The sequence below is a fragment of the Canis aureus genome, chromosome 8, assembly GCF_053574225.1.
Source record: "Canis aureus isolate CA01 chromosome 8, VMU_Caureus_v.1.0, whole genome shotgun sequence".
NCBI classification, from domain to species: Eukaryota; Metazoa; Chordata; class Mammalia; order Carnivora; family Canidae; genus Canis; species Canis aureus.
Genome location: NC_135618.1, coordinates 33,159,027 through 33,178,123, shown reverse-complemented (window position 1 = coordinate 33,178,123; position 19,097 = coordinate 33,159,027). Strand labels below are relative to the sequence as shown.

The 19,097-nt window shown below is 45.0% G+C and overlaps 2 protein-coding genes across 9 annotated transcripts in view; one reads left to right on the top strand and one right to left on the bottom strand.

Moving 5' to 3' along the window:
• Positions 1–1,993: 1,993 nt before the first annotated feature.
• Positions 1,994–4,379, bottom strand: PRMT6 (protein arginine methyltransferase 6). The gene has a single exon (XM_077905664.1). The coding sequence runs from the start codon at positions 4,322–4,324 to the stop codon at positions 3,194–3,196; it is 1,131 nt and encodes a 376-aa protein (XP_077761790.1). The 5' UTR covers positions 4,325–4,379; the 3' UTR covers positions 1,994–3,193.
• A 265-nt stretch (positions 4,380–4,644) lies between these two features.
• Positions 4,645–19,097, top strand: part of LOC144318580 (uncharacterized) — a 97,375-nt gene continuing 82,922 nt past the window's right edge. For 5 of the 8 annotated variants that reach the window (XR_013384633.1, XR_013384627.1, XR_013384629.1 and 2 more), the window contains exon 1: positions 18,731–19,030. The gene's annotated coding sequence lies outside the window, so the exon portion shown is untranslated. Of the gene's footprint in view, positions 4,793–4,815; positions 5,017–11,846; positions 11,988–14,505; positions 14,938–18,730; positions 19,031–19,097 lie in introns of those variants that run through there. The other 3 variants (XR_013384632.1, XR_013384631.1, XR_013384630.1) reach the window with 3 other exon arrangements.

Genomic DNA, 19,097 nt, shown 5'->3' with positions numbered 1-19,097 from the left:
TAGGACCTATAGCCAGAATGGCAAAAGTTCATCTATTTCATTGCTACTGCACTGAGCATTATTTCCAGGGGGCCTCAGAAAGAATGCCACACTTGGCTAGCCCTGTTAGGGAAACGGGTTCAGGGTCTATTTCATGAGTGCCTAGTAATGCCAACCTTGAGATCCTATATACTGAAGGTGGTTGTTTGAGGCCTATATCTCCAGTGGAACTTGCTGAAACGAAGAGGTTGTTTGGGAGTAGGAACTGATATATTTGTGTTCAACTGTTAAGAATTAGCTATGTAACCTGAGGCAAATCTTTCAATATCTGTGTTTTTTTCCAAGTATGTAAAGCGAGGGTAATTAAATTACCTGCCGTTCCTAACACCTACAGCATCCCCAGGAGCCCATTATCATTTATGTATTTTCCTTTTTGGTTTATTCTATGAACATACCCACTTGGAAGCAAAAACTGTTTTACTGGTTTGTATCCTAAGTGCTTATCACAATGACTATTTCCTGGCATACTCAATAAAATGTCCATTGGTCCAGTGAATTGTAAGTATTCGGAAAGTTTCACAGTGCTAAACAAATATAAGCTGTCTGAAGAAAGCAAGCAGAACTTCACCATGTTTTTCCCTCCTTGGGGTGACAGCTCTTCCCGTGGTCCAATGACCCTAGGCAGAGCCAGTTCACAGAGAAGGGACAGTGCCTGGATTTTGGAGCATGTCACACTCTCGTCCTTCTGGAGGTGTTGTCACTCCAAAGGGCTTGGGGTTCCTTTGGATCACCTGGTATCGTTATACACTGCTCATTGTACACAGCCATGCTGATACTACCAAGCAAGACCTGTAAGAAAATCAACATGTTGAATATTTATTCTGTAGCACATTTTACACATGTCCAAATGCTTCAGGTTTGCATAGTTTTCTGTAATTACAACAGCTAGGAATCACTGAGATCTTACTGTGTACCAGGCACTATGTGCTTGCGTGTATCAACTACATGTATTTACTCTATTCCCCGTATTACGCGTATCACATTTCTATGGAGCAGGTGTGATCGTTAAACCCTTTGCACCAGAGCACTGGAGACAAACAGAGGTTAAGTATTTTGCCCAAGGTCACACAGTTCCAGTGGTGGAGTCTAGGCTCCAGCAGGATCTGTCTGGCTTTTAACGATATGCTATGGTGCCTCTTGACTAATCGCTCTTATAGCTATATTTTTATGAGAATTCATTTTTCTTTTGGGAAACACTAACGAGGATATTAAAGCTTACTTGCCTCATTATGAAATACCGACTTTTTGCTTCTGTAATTACTGGGTTTTAACTGGTGTTCTCTTTACATGCTTATACTAGTGATGAGAACTCCATAGTATCTGCACATTTATAAAAGGGATTTCAAAAACTGGAATTCAGAATGTTTTTGTTTGCCCACATAGCAAATGGATTGTTATAGGAAGTCAAAAAAAATATCAGAAATCTACCCAAAATCATACATTAGTATTGTAAATAAACGTTCATCTTATATAGTTGACCCTAAAAAATAAAAAGGACTTATTTTATACCTCCAGCTTAAATCAGGCCTACTTTACTATGACTGCACCATTTACACAGACTGTTAACTATCAAAACGGTGACAACTATCACTGTCATTGCTTGGATCTTGGCAAGTCATTGATTTTGTATGTTTCCTCTCCTAATGGAAGATCTCATGTGTTAACACCACATTTTAGCAAATTGGTTATAATACTTCAGTACTTTAATATGTGATGAATAAAGGAGAAAACTCATTTACAATAAACAAAACTATACTGAATTACTTCAAAGACCACTTCTCACACCTGTTTTCTATCAGCATACAAAAGCCACCAGTATGAAGAAAAAACATACATTAAGCATAAACTATCCTGAAGCTATATTCCGAAAGGGTTGTAACACTTAAGAACTGACGATATTAAGAAGGCAAAAGCATTATTAAGTCGCAGTACACAAGACTTCTTACTTCATCTATAAAAATAGAATGCCAATGTTTTATTTGCCACAGGGATAAGGAGGGAAACATCCGTGAAATAAATTTGATAACATGACTCACACTTCATTACAAATGATTTTCCGAAATTCACAACTTTCACATTTGGCTGAGCTAAAAAGAAAAAAAAAAAAAAAAAGAACTCAACAACACTAAAAAAAGGAAATTTCAATTGATGTAAGTAGGCCAGATCACATGATCTCCCCAAGTGAGAGTTTAAGTGAGAGCATTTCTCTAGCTGGGAAAAGATTTTCCTTAATTTAAAGAGCCTAAAGAATTTACCCAATATGATGAACAAACCCCTTGGGTCAGGTTCAGAAAGCCTTCTGCCAACTGGTTTAATAAAAGTCACACAAAACTTTATTATGTAACATACACGAAACATTGCCTTGGTTAAATCTTAATAGTAAAATCAAGAATAAAAAAACCCCGTACTACTTCACTGTCTTTCAGATGTTTCTCTCCTAAATGTACCTTGTTGATGTTGGGGGGGGGGGGGGGTATGCTGCACAATTATATATGGCCTATTTTACTCAAAAAGGAGAAATGTGTTCGACTTTAGCACCCTATGGAAGTAGTTAAGTGTAAGAACAGGATAATTCAAACTGCTTCCTCACTCTCCTCCCTCTCATTACCAGAAGCAAAAGTTTATTTAAAAAAACAAGGAGGAAGAAGCACTGAAGCCTAGAGGCACCTAGGAAAGGAGGGAATTTCGAGAACGAAAGAATATGGCTCTGGAGAGATAATATTTAAGTCATAGTGGAAATTTATGGAGTCTAGGTAAACCCCGTTAGCCTTCTCCCTGGCTTCAGGTTTGGGTGGGAGACATCAGGGATGTGCACGGAGCCTTCCTCTGTGTTTGGCTTCCTTCCCGCGAAACAAAAGAAACAGAAATACAAGTGCTTGGTACCACATGCTTTTTGAGGCCCAGTAATAAACAAGCTGTTTCCATCGTTGGGGGCCTCGGGGTTCACTTTTTAAATAAATATCGCCGGGAGAACCTCCTGGGAGGAGGAGACTCCAGTCCGCCTGCCTCCCGGGAACCCGGCGCGGGGAGGGCGCGGGGAGGCGCTGCGCCCACCTGCGCGCCGGGCTCCGCCGCGGCTCCGGCCCCCTGCACCCCGCCCCGCAGGCCGGGCCGCCTGGGGCGGGGGGGGGGGCGGCGGAGGAGGAGGCCGCGCTCAGTCCTCCATGGCAAAGTCTTTGGTCTTTTCCTCCTGGTCGCCCACTTTGTAGCGCAGCAGCACGCGCAGGAGGCGGTGGTTGTCCCGGGAGGGCAGCAGCGTGATCTCTCCGGAAATGTCCGTGTCCTGCTCCACCGGCACCGGCTCGTTCAGGTAGAGCAGCGCTTGCTTCCAGTGCGTGACCGGGTGGAAGGGCGAGGTGGACAGCACCAGGGGCTTCTCCGCGTCCCCGCCGGGGAAGGTCACCTGGAACCAGACGGCGAAGCCGTGCATGGGCGCCGAGCCGTAGCAGCTGAAGCGGAAGCGGCCGCCCACGCCGGCCTCCAGCTCCTGCTCCAGGCCGCTGCGGGCCAGCTCCAGCCGCGCGAAGCAGTGCGGCCGCGCCAGCACGTCCTCCCCGGACAGGCCCTGCACCACGATCTCCGAGTGGCCCATGAGGCAGCGCGTGGCGAAGCTCTCCAGGCAGCTCATGTCCACGCCGTAGAGCTGCTTCACCTGGCTCCAGAAGCCCAGGCGCAGCTCCAGCATCTGGTCGCTGACGGGCGCCACGAAGAGCTCGGCGGACGCCGGCAGCAGCAGGCCGCCCTCCTTGAGCCAGCGGGCCCGCGCGTGCAGCACGGAGCGCAGCATGGACTCGTGCAGCAGCCCGTAGCCCATCCACTCGCTCACGATGGCGTCCACCTGCTCGGGCAGCTCCACCGTCTCCACCGGCCCCGGCAGCACGTGCACGCGGTCCTCCAGCCCGTTGAGCCGCACCACGTCGCGGGCCTGCTGCCAGATGGCGCTGGCCTCCACGGCGTACACGCGCCGGGCGCCCGCCTGCACGCAGAAGAGGCTGAGGATGCCGGTGCCCGCGCCCACGTCCAGCACCGTCTTGCCCCGCAGCCCGGCCCAGTTCCGCAGGATGCCCAGGCGGTAGGCGTCGGTGCGGACGCGGTCCGCGATCATCTCCTCGTGCACCGAGATGTCCGCGTAGCACTCGTAGTACAGCTGGTCCCGCTCCCGCCGCGCCCTCCGGGGTCGCGGCGGGGCCGCCTCCGGCGCTCCGCCATCTTCCTCCTCACTTCCCTCCCCTCCTCCGCCGCCGCCGCCCCCCGACTCAAGCTTTCTTTTCTTGGGCTGCGACATCTTGGCGGCCCCGGCCGACTCCCGGCGGGCCTTGCGCGGCTCCGCGCGGGCTCCGGGCAGCGGGGGCTTCTGGGACTTGTAGTGCCGGCTGGCACCGCCCACTTCCGGGGGAGAAGCCCGGAGCGCGGCCCCGCGCTGGCAGCCCTGCCGCCCCCGCCGCCCCGCGGAGCCGGGGGGGTGGGTCGGCGCCGCGCGCCCGAGTTCCGCGAGCCTCTCTCCCTCAGCCCCTCCGTTGCCCTCTGCCTCCGCCCGCTCTGAAGCCCGCCGCGCCCCGAGGTGAGGGGCGGTGCGCACGGTGTGAGCGCCACGAAGAAAGCCCTGCGGGTGGGAACCGGCCCTGGGCCGCGAGGAGACCCCGGGCCACGGAAGGGCCGCGCTGCCAGCCCCTGGCGGCGGGAGCCCCTGCAGTCGGGTCGCGCCCCGCCGGGCGACGCCGCCGCTCCCCAGGCCGCAGCGCGGGGACGCGAGGTGACGGGGACGCGAGGTGACGGGGCGGGCGCCGCTGGAGCTCCACGGCTCCGTCCTCCCTCCCTTGTTCGGGTTTTCTCTTTTAAAGACCCTATTTATCCGTTGGTGAGACACGCGGCGGAGGGAGCGGCCGAAGGCGGCGCTGGGCCGCGGAGCCCCCGGAGCCCCCGGGCTGCCCGCCTGCCTCGCGGTTGCTTCCCCGCGTGGTCGTTGGCGTGGACGAGGTATTTTTCCTCTTCTGTTTCCCTTTCAGTCAACTGTCAGGGGTTCATTTCTTCCCTCCCTGTTGTTCACGATGCAAATAAAATACACTTTGAAGTATGTGCGGTGCCCGTGGGAGCGTCTGTGTTCCCAGCACTGTGCGAATAAACTTCTCTCCCAGCTTAAAAAAAAAAAAAAAAAAAAAAAAAAAAAAAAAAGACATTGAAGAAAGTTGACTTTATTTTCTGGTAGCCTCGGATTATGTCCATTGAACCGACGGGCCTGTATTCCGTATTTGGGGACTAAAGTCCCTTCACCCCTTTCTTCCCTCTGTTAATCTCTCGTTTAATGGAATAGGTTTATTGACCCGACATCCTCAGCTGTACTTGGAGGGCTCTCTTCCTGCTCCTCAGTGCAGTCAGCTGTAGCTTTCACAAAATACCTGTGCCTCTGTCTCACCTCAAACTAATTAAGTCAGAACCACTTCACGGGAGCCCCGCGCATGAAGTTTTAAAAGCTCCCTGGGGAATCTGAATGTGCGGCCAGAGTAAGAACCACTGTGTCTCCCTAAAATGATCTTAGTTAAATCTTGCTTCATTATTTTCATCGGGTAAATTATCTTTTTTTTTTTTTTTCCCCCAGTGGCCTGGGCTCAACCATTTAAGGCTAAAAGTCTTCAAAACAGTTTGTCTTTCTGCCCAGTTTGATTCCTTGTTTTAAGGAAACAGGTGCAGAGCAGGCTGTGAGATTAGAGTCCTAAGTAAATGCGATCGCTTTAATACGTCACCTCTAAGCTGCTACTTAGGGCACTCCTCTCCCATTCTTTCCTCTCTCAAAATCTCCTCCTTCCCCTTTTAAATGCACTCACTCCTCCAACCTGTTTTCAATTCACTTGCTTATGGTCCCTTTTAAGAGAATTCTGAATATGTTTTGTTGGTTCTACTTCCAGAATGTATCTTGAGTCCATCTTCTTTTCTCCTCCACTGCCAGCACCCTAGTCTAACCTTCCATCTTTGCTTGCCTGGAAATCAGTCTCCTAAGACATGGCTTAGCTTCTAATCATGCCCCTATCTATTCTGTTGTCCACGTAGCTATAAGAATGAGCTTTAAAAAACCCAAGTTAGACCAAGCCATTCTCCACTAACTTCCCATTCTAGGTACTGAAACAATCTAGTAGCGTCAAGTAGCTTCCCATCTCATCTCATGCTACTCTTCCCAGCTCCTCAGGCTCAAGATATGCTCGCCTTTCTGGCTCATGTCTTCACTTATGCTCTTCTAGGGCCTGGAACATTGTTTTTTTTTTTTCCCTTAGTACTTGACTTCAGGGGCTTTCTTTCATCCATTAGGTCTCTGCATAAATATTACCTTCTGAGAAGGGCCCTCCTTCGCTACTTTAAATATATTGTTTTCTGATACCGTTTATTTCTTTCATAGCTTTTACAATTTCTGTGTTTACTTGCATATCTATTGTTTTGTAAAATATAAACTCCAAGAAGCTTGGACTTTTGTTTCCCCACTATTGTAGTTTCCTAGCCTAGAACAGATCCTGACGCACAGAGTGATCAGTAAATAGTCTTCAAGGAAGAGTGTTGTGGAAACACTGAAATAGCTATTCACAGGGGAAGAAGAAGAGTTTTGTTTTTTGCAGTTCAGTATAACAATTTGACTCTAGTAAACTCTGAGAGAAATCCAGATACAGATTGATTTTAGGATGCTCCTAGATATGAGAGTTGTTTTATTTTCAAACACTCTTAACCTTTCTAGACAGAATAATGGTAAGCACTAGACATTATGCCCAAAGTAAAGAAGAAATGCCCTGTGGCACTTTCCCTTCCTGCGCCTTGGCTTGGTATATAGAGAGATTTTTTTACTCATCTTTTCTGCCGCACTGAGTTGCTTTAAGTAGGAAAGGACTTTAAATCATAGTCCTCCTCTAAGGAGTGTAGCTTCAGCAAACCACGTGGATGGGAGAAGAATTGGAGCTCAGCTGTCAGGGCATTCTTTGTATTTCCATTTCAGTAATCTACTCACCACATCCATTTGATGCTCAAACCCCATGTTTTTTTTTTTTTTTTTTAATTCCATGTTTTTCAAACAACTGTATCTTGAAATTGACTTAATATATCTTCACCAGCATTAAGCAAAAGGAAATAGAAAATATCAAATACATAAAATGAGTAAAAGGTGAGTATTATTTCCATACTCACTGGTTTCAGTCAAGTATACTGTATATGTTTTTCTTGCTTGCTCTAGGTTATGGTTCCAAAGTTTGACATCCACAGCTTGCTGTTCTCTAAAAGCACTGTGAATTTGTATGTTTCTGTAACTTTGTTCTGGGTTTGTCCTCTCCCTGGCTTGTATTTTTGGATAATGCTCAAATGTTACTATTTATTTGTAGCTTTTTCAACCAGTCTGTGACTGACAACACTTACGTGTAATTCTTTTTTTCACTTATCCCCTTTGTACCACAGCCACTTACATATCTGGCCTTTCCATGCCAGGTGGTGGATATTTGAAAACCAAGATCTTGTATTTTTCACTTTTATATTGAGAATCTACTGCATTGTGGTAGAATCAGCATCATTCCCACATTCCTGATTGTTGGTCCTGAGTGCACATGGGATCATAGATGCGTTTTGTATGACTGGGAGAACCATGATTTTCTATATCACGCACGTTTATGTATTTATTTATTCAATAAATATTCTGGGCTTCTACTCTGCACTAAACATTGTAGAAACAGAGGATATAAACAAAAAAAAAAAAACAAAAATCTCTACCTTCACAGAGCTTTTATTTTTGTTATTATGATGTTATTTATCACTCCTATGTTGCCTTATTTAAGCGAATTATTAGATCACTTTTAATTCTCAGCTCTCTCCCCTGTATTATTTTATCTTGAGTTTGCTGATGCAATTGCCTCCCACAAATGCTTGTTTCAAATTCCTTCCCTCTTTAATGTGAAGGCCTGTTTAAAAATGTATTTTAAAGCTTTGTATTAAAGTTGAAGGTAGTTCCTTCAGGATTTCAAGAAGTCATTGTAATTCTCAAAGTGTGTGTTGGGGAAGGGGAAGGGAGCAATGACATAAAAAACGTTATAAATATCTCTTTGATATGAATATTCATTAAGTGATGTAGTTCTTACCATTCTGTAGTTACTTGGAAGCTGTCAGCGTAGAAAGGAGCACTTCTACCTAAGGAAAAAAAGAAAGAAAGAAAGAAAAAGAAATCCTTTGTAGAAAATGAAGGCAAAAGGTGGTGCTTTTTATATTTAAAAAAATTGGAACATCAAACATAAAAAGCCTACATATATGTTATTCTCTTGATGTATAGAGTGTCTTTCCATGGTGTATTGGCCCAGCTATTCAACCTACTACTAAAACAGACGAATAGCAAATTTACAGCTCCCTGATGATATTATTGTGAGAAGTCTAATTCTTTTTAAAAAGGTTTGTATTGAATTGTTTAGGTAGTCACAACAAAGATATTATGAACTTAATCCATAATTATTAATTTGGCTTAAACTTATTGAGCCCTCTTAAAATACAGAATGCAGTACCTTAACAGATTCAAGTACAAATATTGGTTATGACATTTTAACAACTTCTATTATAAATCATGCCACTATAATGGAAACAGTACTAAAATCCTGGGAATGTAAATTATAATATGGGAGAAGTAACATATTAGTACATCTGTGAGATTAGCATTTGCTCAAGTGCCACAGGAATAATGAGAATAGCTTAATGAACATTTAATAAGATCTTCCTCTCTCTCTTTTTTCTTTAAAGAAAACCTTTAATATGAAGGAAAGTCAACCAGTTGCTTCAACCAGATGCTTATGATCTCATAGCATTTTGCTACTGAGGACATTTCAAGTGCAGAGACGTAAATGTAGTCACTGTAGACCTGTGATTCCCAAAGTGTGGTTTCTAGATCCACAGTGTTAGCATCACCTGGGAAATTGTTGGAATCACGCAAGCATGAACCTCACTCTCTATGTAAAGATTTAGAAACTCCTGGGCTAGGGGTCTGTCTGCCTTGTTCCAACGGCCCTTCAGGTAATTCTGGTGCATGCTGAAATTTGTGAAGGATCACATCAGACAATTTGAAGTGTATCAGAACCAGGGTGAGGCCAGGTGGAGTATATGGGCTGGAAGGCCTATTATTTTTTATTTTTTCCTATTGCTGTGTAACAAATGACTACAAATTTAGCAGCTTAAAGCACCAAACTTTCTTTCTTTTCTTTTCTTTCTTTTTTTTTTTTTTTTGATCTCGTAATGTCCGTAGGTCAGGAGTTGAGGGATGGCTTCCCTGGGTCCTCTGCAAGGCTGTAATCACAATATTCAGCCTGGCCGCATTCCTTTTTTGGAGCTTGGGGTTCTCTACCAAGCTCACATGCTTGGCAGAAGGCAGTTTCTTGCTGAGGTAGGACTGAGGTTTTCCTCCTCTTCCTGATTCTCATGTAGGGACTACTTTCAGCTTGTGGAGGCTTCTGGCCCCGGCTCTCTCACAACCTGACAGCTTACTTCTTCGAGGCCAGCGGAGGAAGCTTTCTGACCTTGGGGAGGGCCCTAGTCCAAATCATTCTCTTATTCCTACCCCCCATCTTCCTTTGACCGAAAATCAACGGATTGGGGACTTCAATCAGGGAAACAAATACTTTCAGCTGGAGAAAACGAGTCAGCATAAAGAGACAGTGGGTGTGTTCCTACTGAAGCTTCATGAATATTGTGAAATGTCTGCAAATCAGCCTATGTCTCAGAGAACTAGGGGTGTGGCCCCTGGCATGTGGAGATGACTGCACCAAATAGATCAGAAACAAAGTTCTGAACAAGCTGTGACCCTATCTGAGCAGAAAATTTTAACGCAGCTAGCTGCACAGGTTACCCGCACAGGTTACCTGTCATGTTTGAGTTTCTGAACCCTGCTATGTGAAGCAGCACACTCCAAATAGTGGCTACTTTGCTAGTCTGGGTCCAAGAAGTGAATATTCTGAGAATGAAGCCACGCAGAGCTGAGCCTAAGTGAACCCAGGAGTTCCAGTCAACCAGGGTTCACGTTCTATGACCCCCTCCAACAATTGAGCTCCTGAGAGTGGAAACAGACTGCTTTTCCATTCCTGGAGCCCAGCACAGTGCGAAGTATGTGGAAGAAGCACAGCAATGTTAAGTGAATAAACCAAGATTCTTAAATATAGTCAGTCTACTATAGCATAACTAACAATCCCCACATCACAAGTCTTCTCAATAAAACACATGTAGAGATTAGGTAAAATGTATCATGCTTTCTTCCTTTGGTGTATAGAAATAGAGTAGCTGCAGAACCCAGATGGAAGAAATGAGAAGCTCAGTTACCTTCGCTATGTGAGGTCATTCATAGGAAGAGCATAGCATATACCGTAGTGGCTTTAGAGGTAACAGAATCGAATCCTATACAGCAATCGAAATGAAGGAGTGACAGTTACATGCAACACATGGATCCATTTCAACACACATAATGTAGAGCAAAAGAATCTAGACCCAAAACAAGGCTATATAGCCTTTTTTCTTTCTTTCTTTTTTTTTTTTTTTGCCTATTTTCTGATTTCTAAATGGGGCTAATGATAACGGCAACTGCATAGGTTTTGTGAAGACTGAATTCTCTCTGGCACATAGAAAGCACGAAATAAATGTTAATCACCATCAAATAATTAATATGATTACATGTATGTTGCTCAACTAGACACTTTGGGGGTATACGGGGAACTGGTTCCTGACTATAAGTAGTTTATAATCCAGTAGAAAAGAAATAAGAAATGAATATAGCAGCTATGTGCCTTGGTTTCCCAAATTGTGAAAATATGGGTAATAATACACATCCCATAGATTTTGAGAATTAGAAATTATTCCCTAAAATCTAAATGCCATCAAAGCAGAGATTTTTATCTGTTTTGTTTACCCCTACATTTATGATACAGACTATCAGGTGTTCAGTAAATATTTGTTGTATTAATTAATTAATTAATAATGCATATAAAACATTTTGGCAATGCCTACCACATGCTAAACACAATATGTTTTAGCTATTATTAGGTACTTAATACATAACATGAAAATAAAATAATTTATATAAAGTAGAAAATAGTAAGAGTCAAAAGAGCTGTACAGGAAAAAATAACACTACAAAATTCCCAGTAAGAATGATTATCTCCATCTCAGAGGATCTGTACAACAGCAGAAACCTGGTTAAACAAATTATGGTATATTCCTACGATGAAATACTATAAAATAAGGCAATGAAAATGAGAAAATACTACTACATATAGTCACTTGGATGAATCTCACAACCACGATGGTGAGCAAAAAAAATTAGACATGAAAAAAAAAAAGAAATTAGACATGAGGGAACACTTACCACATGATCACATGTTTCTGAAGCTCACAAACCAGGTCACTGAATCTTCTTATGGCATTATCAGGGTACACACCTTCAGGAAAGAGGAAAAGTATAGGATGGGAGGGACACAGGGACACCTCTGGCGCTGGTTGTGTTTTAGTCTTGATGTGGGTAGTGGTCCTATAATGATAATTCATTCTGTACGTATATCTGTATATGTCAGTTTTGTTTTTGCTGTAGCAACAACCCCAATATCTCAGTAGCTCACCACAACAAAAGTTTTTTGTTCCTTGTTTCCATGAGATGGGACTTGCAAACTGGTAGGTTCTCCTGGGTTCGCTTAGGCTCAGCTCTGCTTGGCTTCATTCGCAGAGTATTCACTTATTTGCAGACATTTCACAATATTTATGAAGCTCAGGTGACACTTGAGCTGCATTAGGGTAATCAGAGGCTTCTTACCCCTTCTTGTCCTTAGAATGTGTATTCGGCCCACGATCCCCAAAGCTGGAGCTACTTCCGAATGCAGTCTTGAGAGAGTAATGAGTGGCTGAGACCATCTGGACTACATGCAACTGAACTCAGTTAAGTCCTCTATAAACTCAGAAGATCCTGGCAGGTGAGTACAGAGGTATACTAGTCTTGTGATTGCCCACTAGCCTTGCTCAGAGGTTCCCTTGCTTATCAAACCTGTCAACAACCAGGCTGGAGCAGTCTGCTTCTTTCTTCAATCTCTCCTTAAAGCCTCTGTGAATGGGGATCAGTTTCAGATTTTACTCAAGAAGCTTCTAAATTTTTGAACCAACAAATGCAAGCCAGCCAAGAAACCAGAGAAGTGAATCTTGGGCAAGAGATATCTCAAGTTGGCCATCACCATCACACGGTGGTGTGTATGTTAGATGCTTCTGGACCTCCGTATGAGCACAGGGATGCCTTCAAAATGCCTGCTGGTTTGATGCGCCTGTCTGAGGAACTACAGATAGTGCACTGTGGCAAAGACGGAAAGAGAGTGGTTGCTGCAGTGGACTGGCCTCTCCTGTGGGCAGTTTGGCTGGCTAGCAATGACAAACTCGAGACAGAAGCCAAGTTAGAAATCTGAACAAAGAGCTTAGATTAAAAAAGGACATGTGAGTGTCCATTACTCAGCTTCAGGGCTGGCAGACAGGTGGGAGAGCAGGATAATAAATTGGAGAACTTAGTGTGCTATTTACCAAAGCGAGGAGGGTGCGGGCTGCTGTGAATTAAGGTCTAAGCTCTTGTGACAAAGCCTGATTGGGACACTAAGAGGTGGAATCCCTGAGAAACTAAGGAGAGGGAAGAAGAGGATGTGATTGACAGTAAAACAGACAGAATGTTCCATGCCATCTGACCCCTAATACAAACACAATAGCACAGCACAGCCAAAACAACCCCAGCCAGCAGGGCAGCCCCCAATTTAGGATACAATCATGATGAAAGAATATACTCCCACTGAGTGTATTGATTTAGCTGCCAAGTCCCAGCAAAAGGCCAGGGCAAGTGTTCCAGCATAGTTAGTGTGGCTATGGGATGTGTGTGTGCGGGGGTGATGACAGTTCTCTGACCAGGTAGGAGGCACAGAAAATGAGCAACATCACCACACAGCTGCCTTCTGGCAGCACCTGCATGGTGCTCAGGTGTTCAAGGTCCTCAGTCTGTTATAGATTGGATTGTTCTAGTCTGCAAGAGACCTGACCCATTAAGGGGGATGTCTCTGGGCAAATGGAATGCTAGACATCTTTAGAGGAGGTGCAACAAAGTTTTAGGAAGTCAGGAATGAGACAGGCCATCTGCCTTTGAAGTATCTGATCGGACCACATTTGCTGCAGGAATGGAAGCCGATATAGTCCAGTCTGAACCCAGGACCTGGGATGGGATGCTGATATCCATGCTATCCTATCATGGGATAGAATATTTTTGATGTTAAGCAATCCACTGCTGATCTGGAGAGTGCCAACAAATCTCAGGAAAGTACCAGTTAGGGGAAGGACTTGAGACAGAGATGGAACTTGAAAAACCAAAGGCTATCCCAGTCAGCTGTAAAGATCCTATAAAAGTAAACTGGAAGCAAATGTGGTTTGACCTCCTGGCTGCTGGGACTCCACCTGAAAAGGTAGACTGACAACCCAATGCTGCGTTGGTCAGCCTGTAAAAAACCTTAAAACCTGAACAGTTCAAACCTGTTCCTCCCCTACCATCCCCAATGCCCCCATCTGCTCCAGAAGAGGCCTTAGGGGTATAGTCCTCTTTGGCATGGGTGCCTCTCACCCCAAATATAAGATGCAGTCCAATATTGCCTCTAGGTGAGGCCATTGCGGGGCGGGGCGGGGTGGTGGTGATCAGAGGCCTCATATTGGGTTCACCATTCACTGATCCCCCAGAAATAAACAAAAGGTGAGGGCTCTGGTTGACACTGCGACCAAATGTACTCTAATACATGGTAATTCTTTGAAGTTTTCTGGCCCCTTTGTGGTTACAGAGATAAATGGTTATGTCAGGAAGTTCCCTTTAACAATGCAAAGTTAGGCATTCCCTCCCCGACCAAATATGAGGCTATAATGTCTCAAATACTAGAGAACATGTTGGGCAATAGTATTCCACAAGATCTGCAAACCTCTATCAGTGAAATCTACCTTTGGGTTAGAGTCATTAAGCCAGTGCTGAAGAGAAAAACCAACTAGGGACTCATAAGTCTACTGCCCCTGGGAAGAATGGTAACTGTCAAATGATATACATCGCCCCAGGGCCTAAGGAAATAGGAGAAACTATCAAAAAACTGTACCCCAAGTGGGTACTCTGCACTCTGCCTATAGGACTTTCAATAGCCCTGTATGGCCAATGAAAAGTCGGACTATGGACTACTGAGAACTGAACAAGCTAGTGCCTCCCATCCATGAAGTTGCGCCCAACATTGCCACCATCAGAGGTACTTGGCTGTGGTCCTAGGAGTACACCATGTTGTACTGGACTTAACAAATACTATGTTCATGATACCCCTGGCTGATGAATCACAAGATCAGTTTGCCTTCACATGGGAAGGACAACAATGGACTTTTCTTTTTCCTTTTTTTTTTTTTTTTAAAGATTTATTTATTTATTTGAGAGAGAGAGAGAATGTGTTCACAAGGAGGAGGGGTAGAGGGAGAAGGAGAGAGAATGTCAAGCAGCCCCATATGCAACTGGCTGAGTGCAGAGCCACATGTGAGGCTTGAATTCACGACACCAAGATCAGGACCTGAGCTGAAACAAGAGTCAGACGCCTAACCCACTGCACCACCCAAGTGCCCTAACAGTGGACCTTTCAGATGCTTTCCTAGGTCAACCTATAGAGCCTCATAATGTCATGAGAAATATCCCTGTTCTCTTTCTCCACATCAATAAAATAGGACCATTGCACTGATGATATAGTGTTAACACATGAAGACTTAGCTTTGCCATAGGACATTGTGCAGACTCTGCTGGAACATCTGGGAGGGAGAAGATAGGCCATGAAATCCAAAAAGTTCAAGGCTAAGGCACCACCATGAAGTTTTTAGGAATCATATGATCAGGTAAGATATGCATTGTCCGGAAACTGTGATTGATGACATGCACGCCTACCCAACCCCTGTGAGCACAAAAGATATCCAAGCCTTTGAAGGGATTTGGAGGTTTGGGGGGACTTTTATTTTCCACCTGGTATAGTGTCGCCATCCCTCATACCACTTGGTAAAGAAGAAGTATATGTGGGACTGGTGGTCAGAGCAGCAAGCAGGCTTTGGGAAGACAAAAATACTGATAAAACAGATTAAAGCTCTGAGCATCTCCCAAGTAGGGCTACCATTTGAGTTAGATATGTCTGTGATTCTGGAAGACATGGGCTTGGCACCGTGACAGAGGCAATCGAAGGAGAGAGTACTCCTAGGATTTTAGTCCCAGCTCTGAAAAGGGGCAGAAAACTGATATACTCCCATAGAGCAGCAGCTCCTGGTGGTGTACACAGCATTCCTCCAGGTAGATCCTCTCACAAAGTAACAGCATATCATGGTGAGAACTTCCTTCCTATCAAGGGGTGGATTAAAAATATGTTCCATCAACCCATCTCTGTCATGGCTCAAACTTCCATGTAGACTAAATGACAAGCCCATTTACAGAAGAGGAGCACTTTGTGCACCACTGTGACTAGAAACTCGGGTGATACTGGGCTCCATAGTGTGTGTAGATTCTCCACATGTCCCACGAATTACCTCTGGTGGGCCTGTGTAGCCATAGAAAAGAGGAGGGGAAATTCTGACTGATTGATACAGATGGATCTAGTCAGGCATCTGGATAGAAACAGGAGCAGACCACAGCAGCCTGTGGGCTCAAGTCAGAGCCATTTGGCTGTTGATCACTCATAAGCCCTGGCCATTAACCCTTTGCACAGACAGTTAGGCTATTCTAACTCTATGGCTTAGATAGTGGGAAGCTAAAGGATAGATGACCATGAATAAGCCCTTGGGGCGTCAGCTTGTATGGAAAGAAGATTTGGGTCTGCCTGACCCAGGTTCTTAGAACCTGAAGCAGTCCTCACAATTTTCTTATATCCTGACTCATAAAGTGCTGACTTCCCCTAGCAATCAGGATGCTGATGCCCCAGCTCAGCACAAGTTCTAGCAACTGATCCTTCAATAGACAGCAGGTTGGGTGCAGAGAAAGAGTGGCTACTGTAGTGCCTGGGTGAAATGACATATTGCTAGGGATGCTGGATTGCCCTTAAAATACAGTGACTTGGTAAACGCAGTAACAGCACATCCCGTGTGTTGTAAACAGTGCCCAAGACAACTGCCAATGAGTCTGGGATTACCTACTGAAGTTTTCAACTGGTGAGGGATTGGCAAATGGAATATATTGGTGCCCTTACTCTGAGTGAGGGTTCCAAACACGCTTTGGTTTGTGTGGACACTATTTGGCCTAACCCAAGCTTCTCCTCTCCCCATGCAGACCAGGCTGTTCCCATTAAGGGATTAGACAGCCCAAGTACCATTTGTGGATATCCTCATCAAATAGACCATGACTGAGGGTCACATTTCAAAGGTCATAGTATGTAATACTGGGCAAAAGACATTGAATGGAGGTTCCATCTCCCCTCTAACCTGTAAACAGTAGGGATGGTAGAAAGGACAAATGGAATATTAGAGCAGCAGAGTTAAATTACTAACAGGTAAAACCACATTAGCTGAGTGGATTAAAGTACTGCTCCAAGTTACAATACATTTGAATGCTTAACCAAAAGGGCCTGTTGCCTCATGTGTCAGAATGTGGACCCCTGCCAAGGCATCCAACAATGTAAAGGTATGGAAGTCTCAGGAAACATCCATTGCCCAGACCCTCACCAACGATCAACATGCTATGCTGCTGGGAACACCACACCCTATGATGCCTAGGAAAGGCATTGTCTACTGGAATTTTCAATGGTATATCCCACCAGGATGGATGAGATACTTTGTATCCTTGGGTGAGGGGGAACTATTCAATTTCCAATCCTGCTGTCTGGCTGCAAGCTAGATGGGACATGCACCACTGAAAGAGGGGAGAAGGTGGGGGTCCTGGTCTGGCAAATCCCACCCCCACTCTGTCTTCTCATGACTGCCAGTGCTGCCTTCTCCAGCCACCATGTGTATGGTATGTACAACTAGATCAAACTCCTAAAGCTGCAGCCATATGAACATCTAAAAATATCAGGCCACAAGTATAATTCTTAGAGAAGATGAAGACCTTCCCATACTATTTCCTACTAAATATCTGCCTTTTTGACCTTTGACTTCTTTTGCCCTTGTGGTATCTGGGCATGAGCTGGGTACCAATGGAAATACCTTTCTGCAGTGGGCCCACTCATATGCCTGGCAAAGGAATCCATACAACTGTTGGATATGTGGAAAAGACGCTCCTCTCTAGTTTTTTGGGATTGCCATGGTGGGTATCACCACTCGATGGAAGGGATTAGAGAATCCTGAAGCAGTACATTAAGGAAGAATAAACTAGATCTAGTACTCTTAATCCAGCTGATACCACCAATACTGATGCAGAATCCTGGCCTGTGGCTATCAGTAACACGGTGTAGGCATTCTTTTTTCTGTCACTCATACTTTACAGGCAGCCCATCAAATTGCTAAGGAGAGTCCTAAAAATACCACCAGTGGAGCCATGGGTAGCTAGTCATATTTGGAATGAGTTAGCATGGCTTACCTTGATTATGGACCTTGGAGCACCTGGACCCCACTATGTTGGAAACAGAAGAATCATTCTAAATATAACTAACCTAATTGTACCAGGAATATGGGGATGGATATCACTGGAACTTTGTAGTCATTCTGTTACATGAAAGAGTAGTGATGAGTTTGGCACTGATTGGCCACACTGTCTGGGTATTTATTGGGTAGGCTTGACTGTGACCCCATGGATGTGTGACACAAATCTTTGGCCATGGTTTCCACCTGGCTGGTTGGTCACTGCGACCTAGGTTTTCCCTGAGCACAGAGGAGAATCTGCCCCATGGTAGTGAAAATTGCCAACTTCCCTCTCTCAAGGCCAGATGAGCATGTTCTGTTTTCCAGATTATACCATATTCTGGTATAATCATTTGGCTGCCATCTTTGTCCCCTCCAATGACCCGGAAGACCAATACACAGAAGCCCTTATCACATTCACCCAACAAAGCCTGTCTTTCCTGAACACTGAAATGTCTTTTTTTTTTTTTTTTTTTTAAGATTTTACTTATTTGAGAGAGAGAGAGAGACAGAGAGTGGGCCAGAGAGAGAGCATGAGTAGGAGGCCAGAGGAAGAGGGAGAAGAAGACTCCCTACTGAGTAAGAAACCCAGTGTGGGGATCAGTCCCATGACTCAAGAGATCATGACCTGAGCTGAAGGCAAATGCTTAACCAACTGAGCCACTCAGGTGCCCTGAACGCTGAAATGTCTTTAGTGAGAAAAGCTGTCTTCCAAAATAGGATGGTTTTGGATGTTACTACTGCCTTGCAAAGAAGCACCACAGGTGCATGGATAAATACCATTATTTAAGAAGAAGGTTGTGGGTTCATATCTGATGAGTCTGCTAATGTGTCATCTTTGTTAAAACATATGTGGATACAGTGAACACCCTGAGTGATCCTATCCCCAGTCTAGGAGACTTAGTAAATCAACGGTTCAGATCATGGGGCTCTTGATGGAAAAAGTTGTCCCTGATTTGGGAGATCATTGTCCTCTTAATCTGTGTTTTCTCTTGTGTGTAACTGTACTGCTGCTGTGGGATCTGCCTCTGTGCAGCCAGCTGGGTACCGAAGGAGCCACCTCCATGCTAATGAAACCCCTTCCTCCCTGCTCAGGGGACACTGCAGAAGATGGAGGCACATGAGATTCTAAGAGCCATTCTAGAGGAGTGGAGTATGGGAGAAGGTCATTGAGAGGAGATGACTGCTGATTGACCAGGGAGCTGGACCTTGACAATGGGAGTCTCCTACCTCTTCCTGTCTTTGGAATGCTCCATTCCGCCCACCCGATCCCATAGTTGGAGCCATTTTGAAACGATAGATCCTTGAGCAATATGTTGTTGAGAGCATCTGGAGGGTATAGATGAAGGAACCTAGTTAAGGCCTCTATAGAAACTTTCAACATTTTGACTAGCAGGTGAGGAGATCTACTCGTTTTCCAGCAGCGCAAGACAAGCTTTGTAAGTTCCCTTGCTTGTTACACC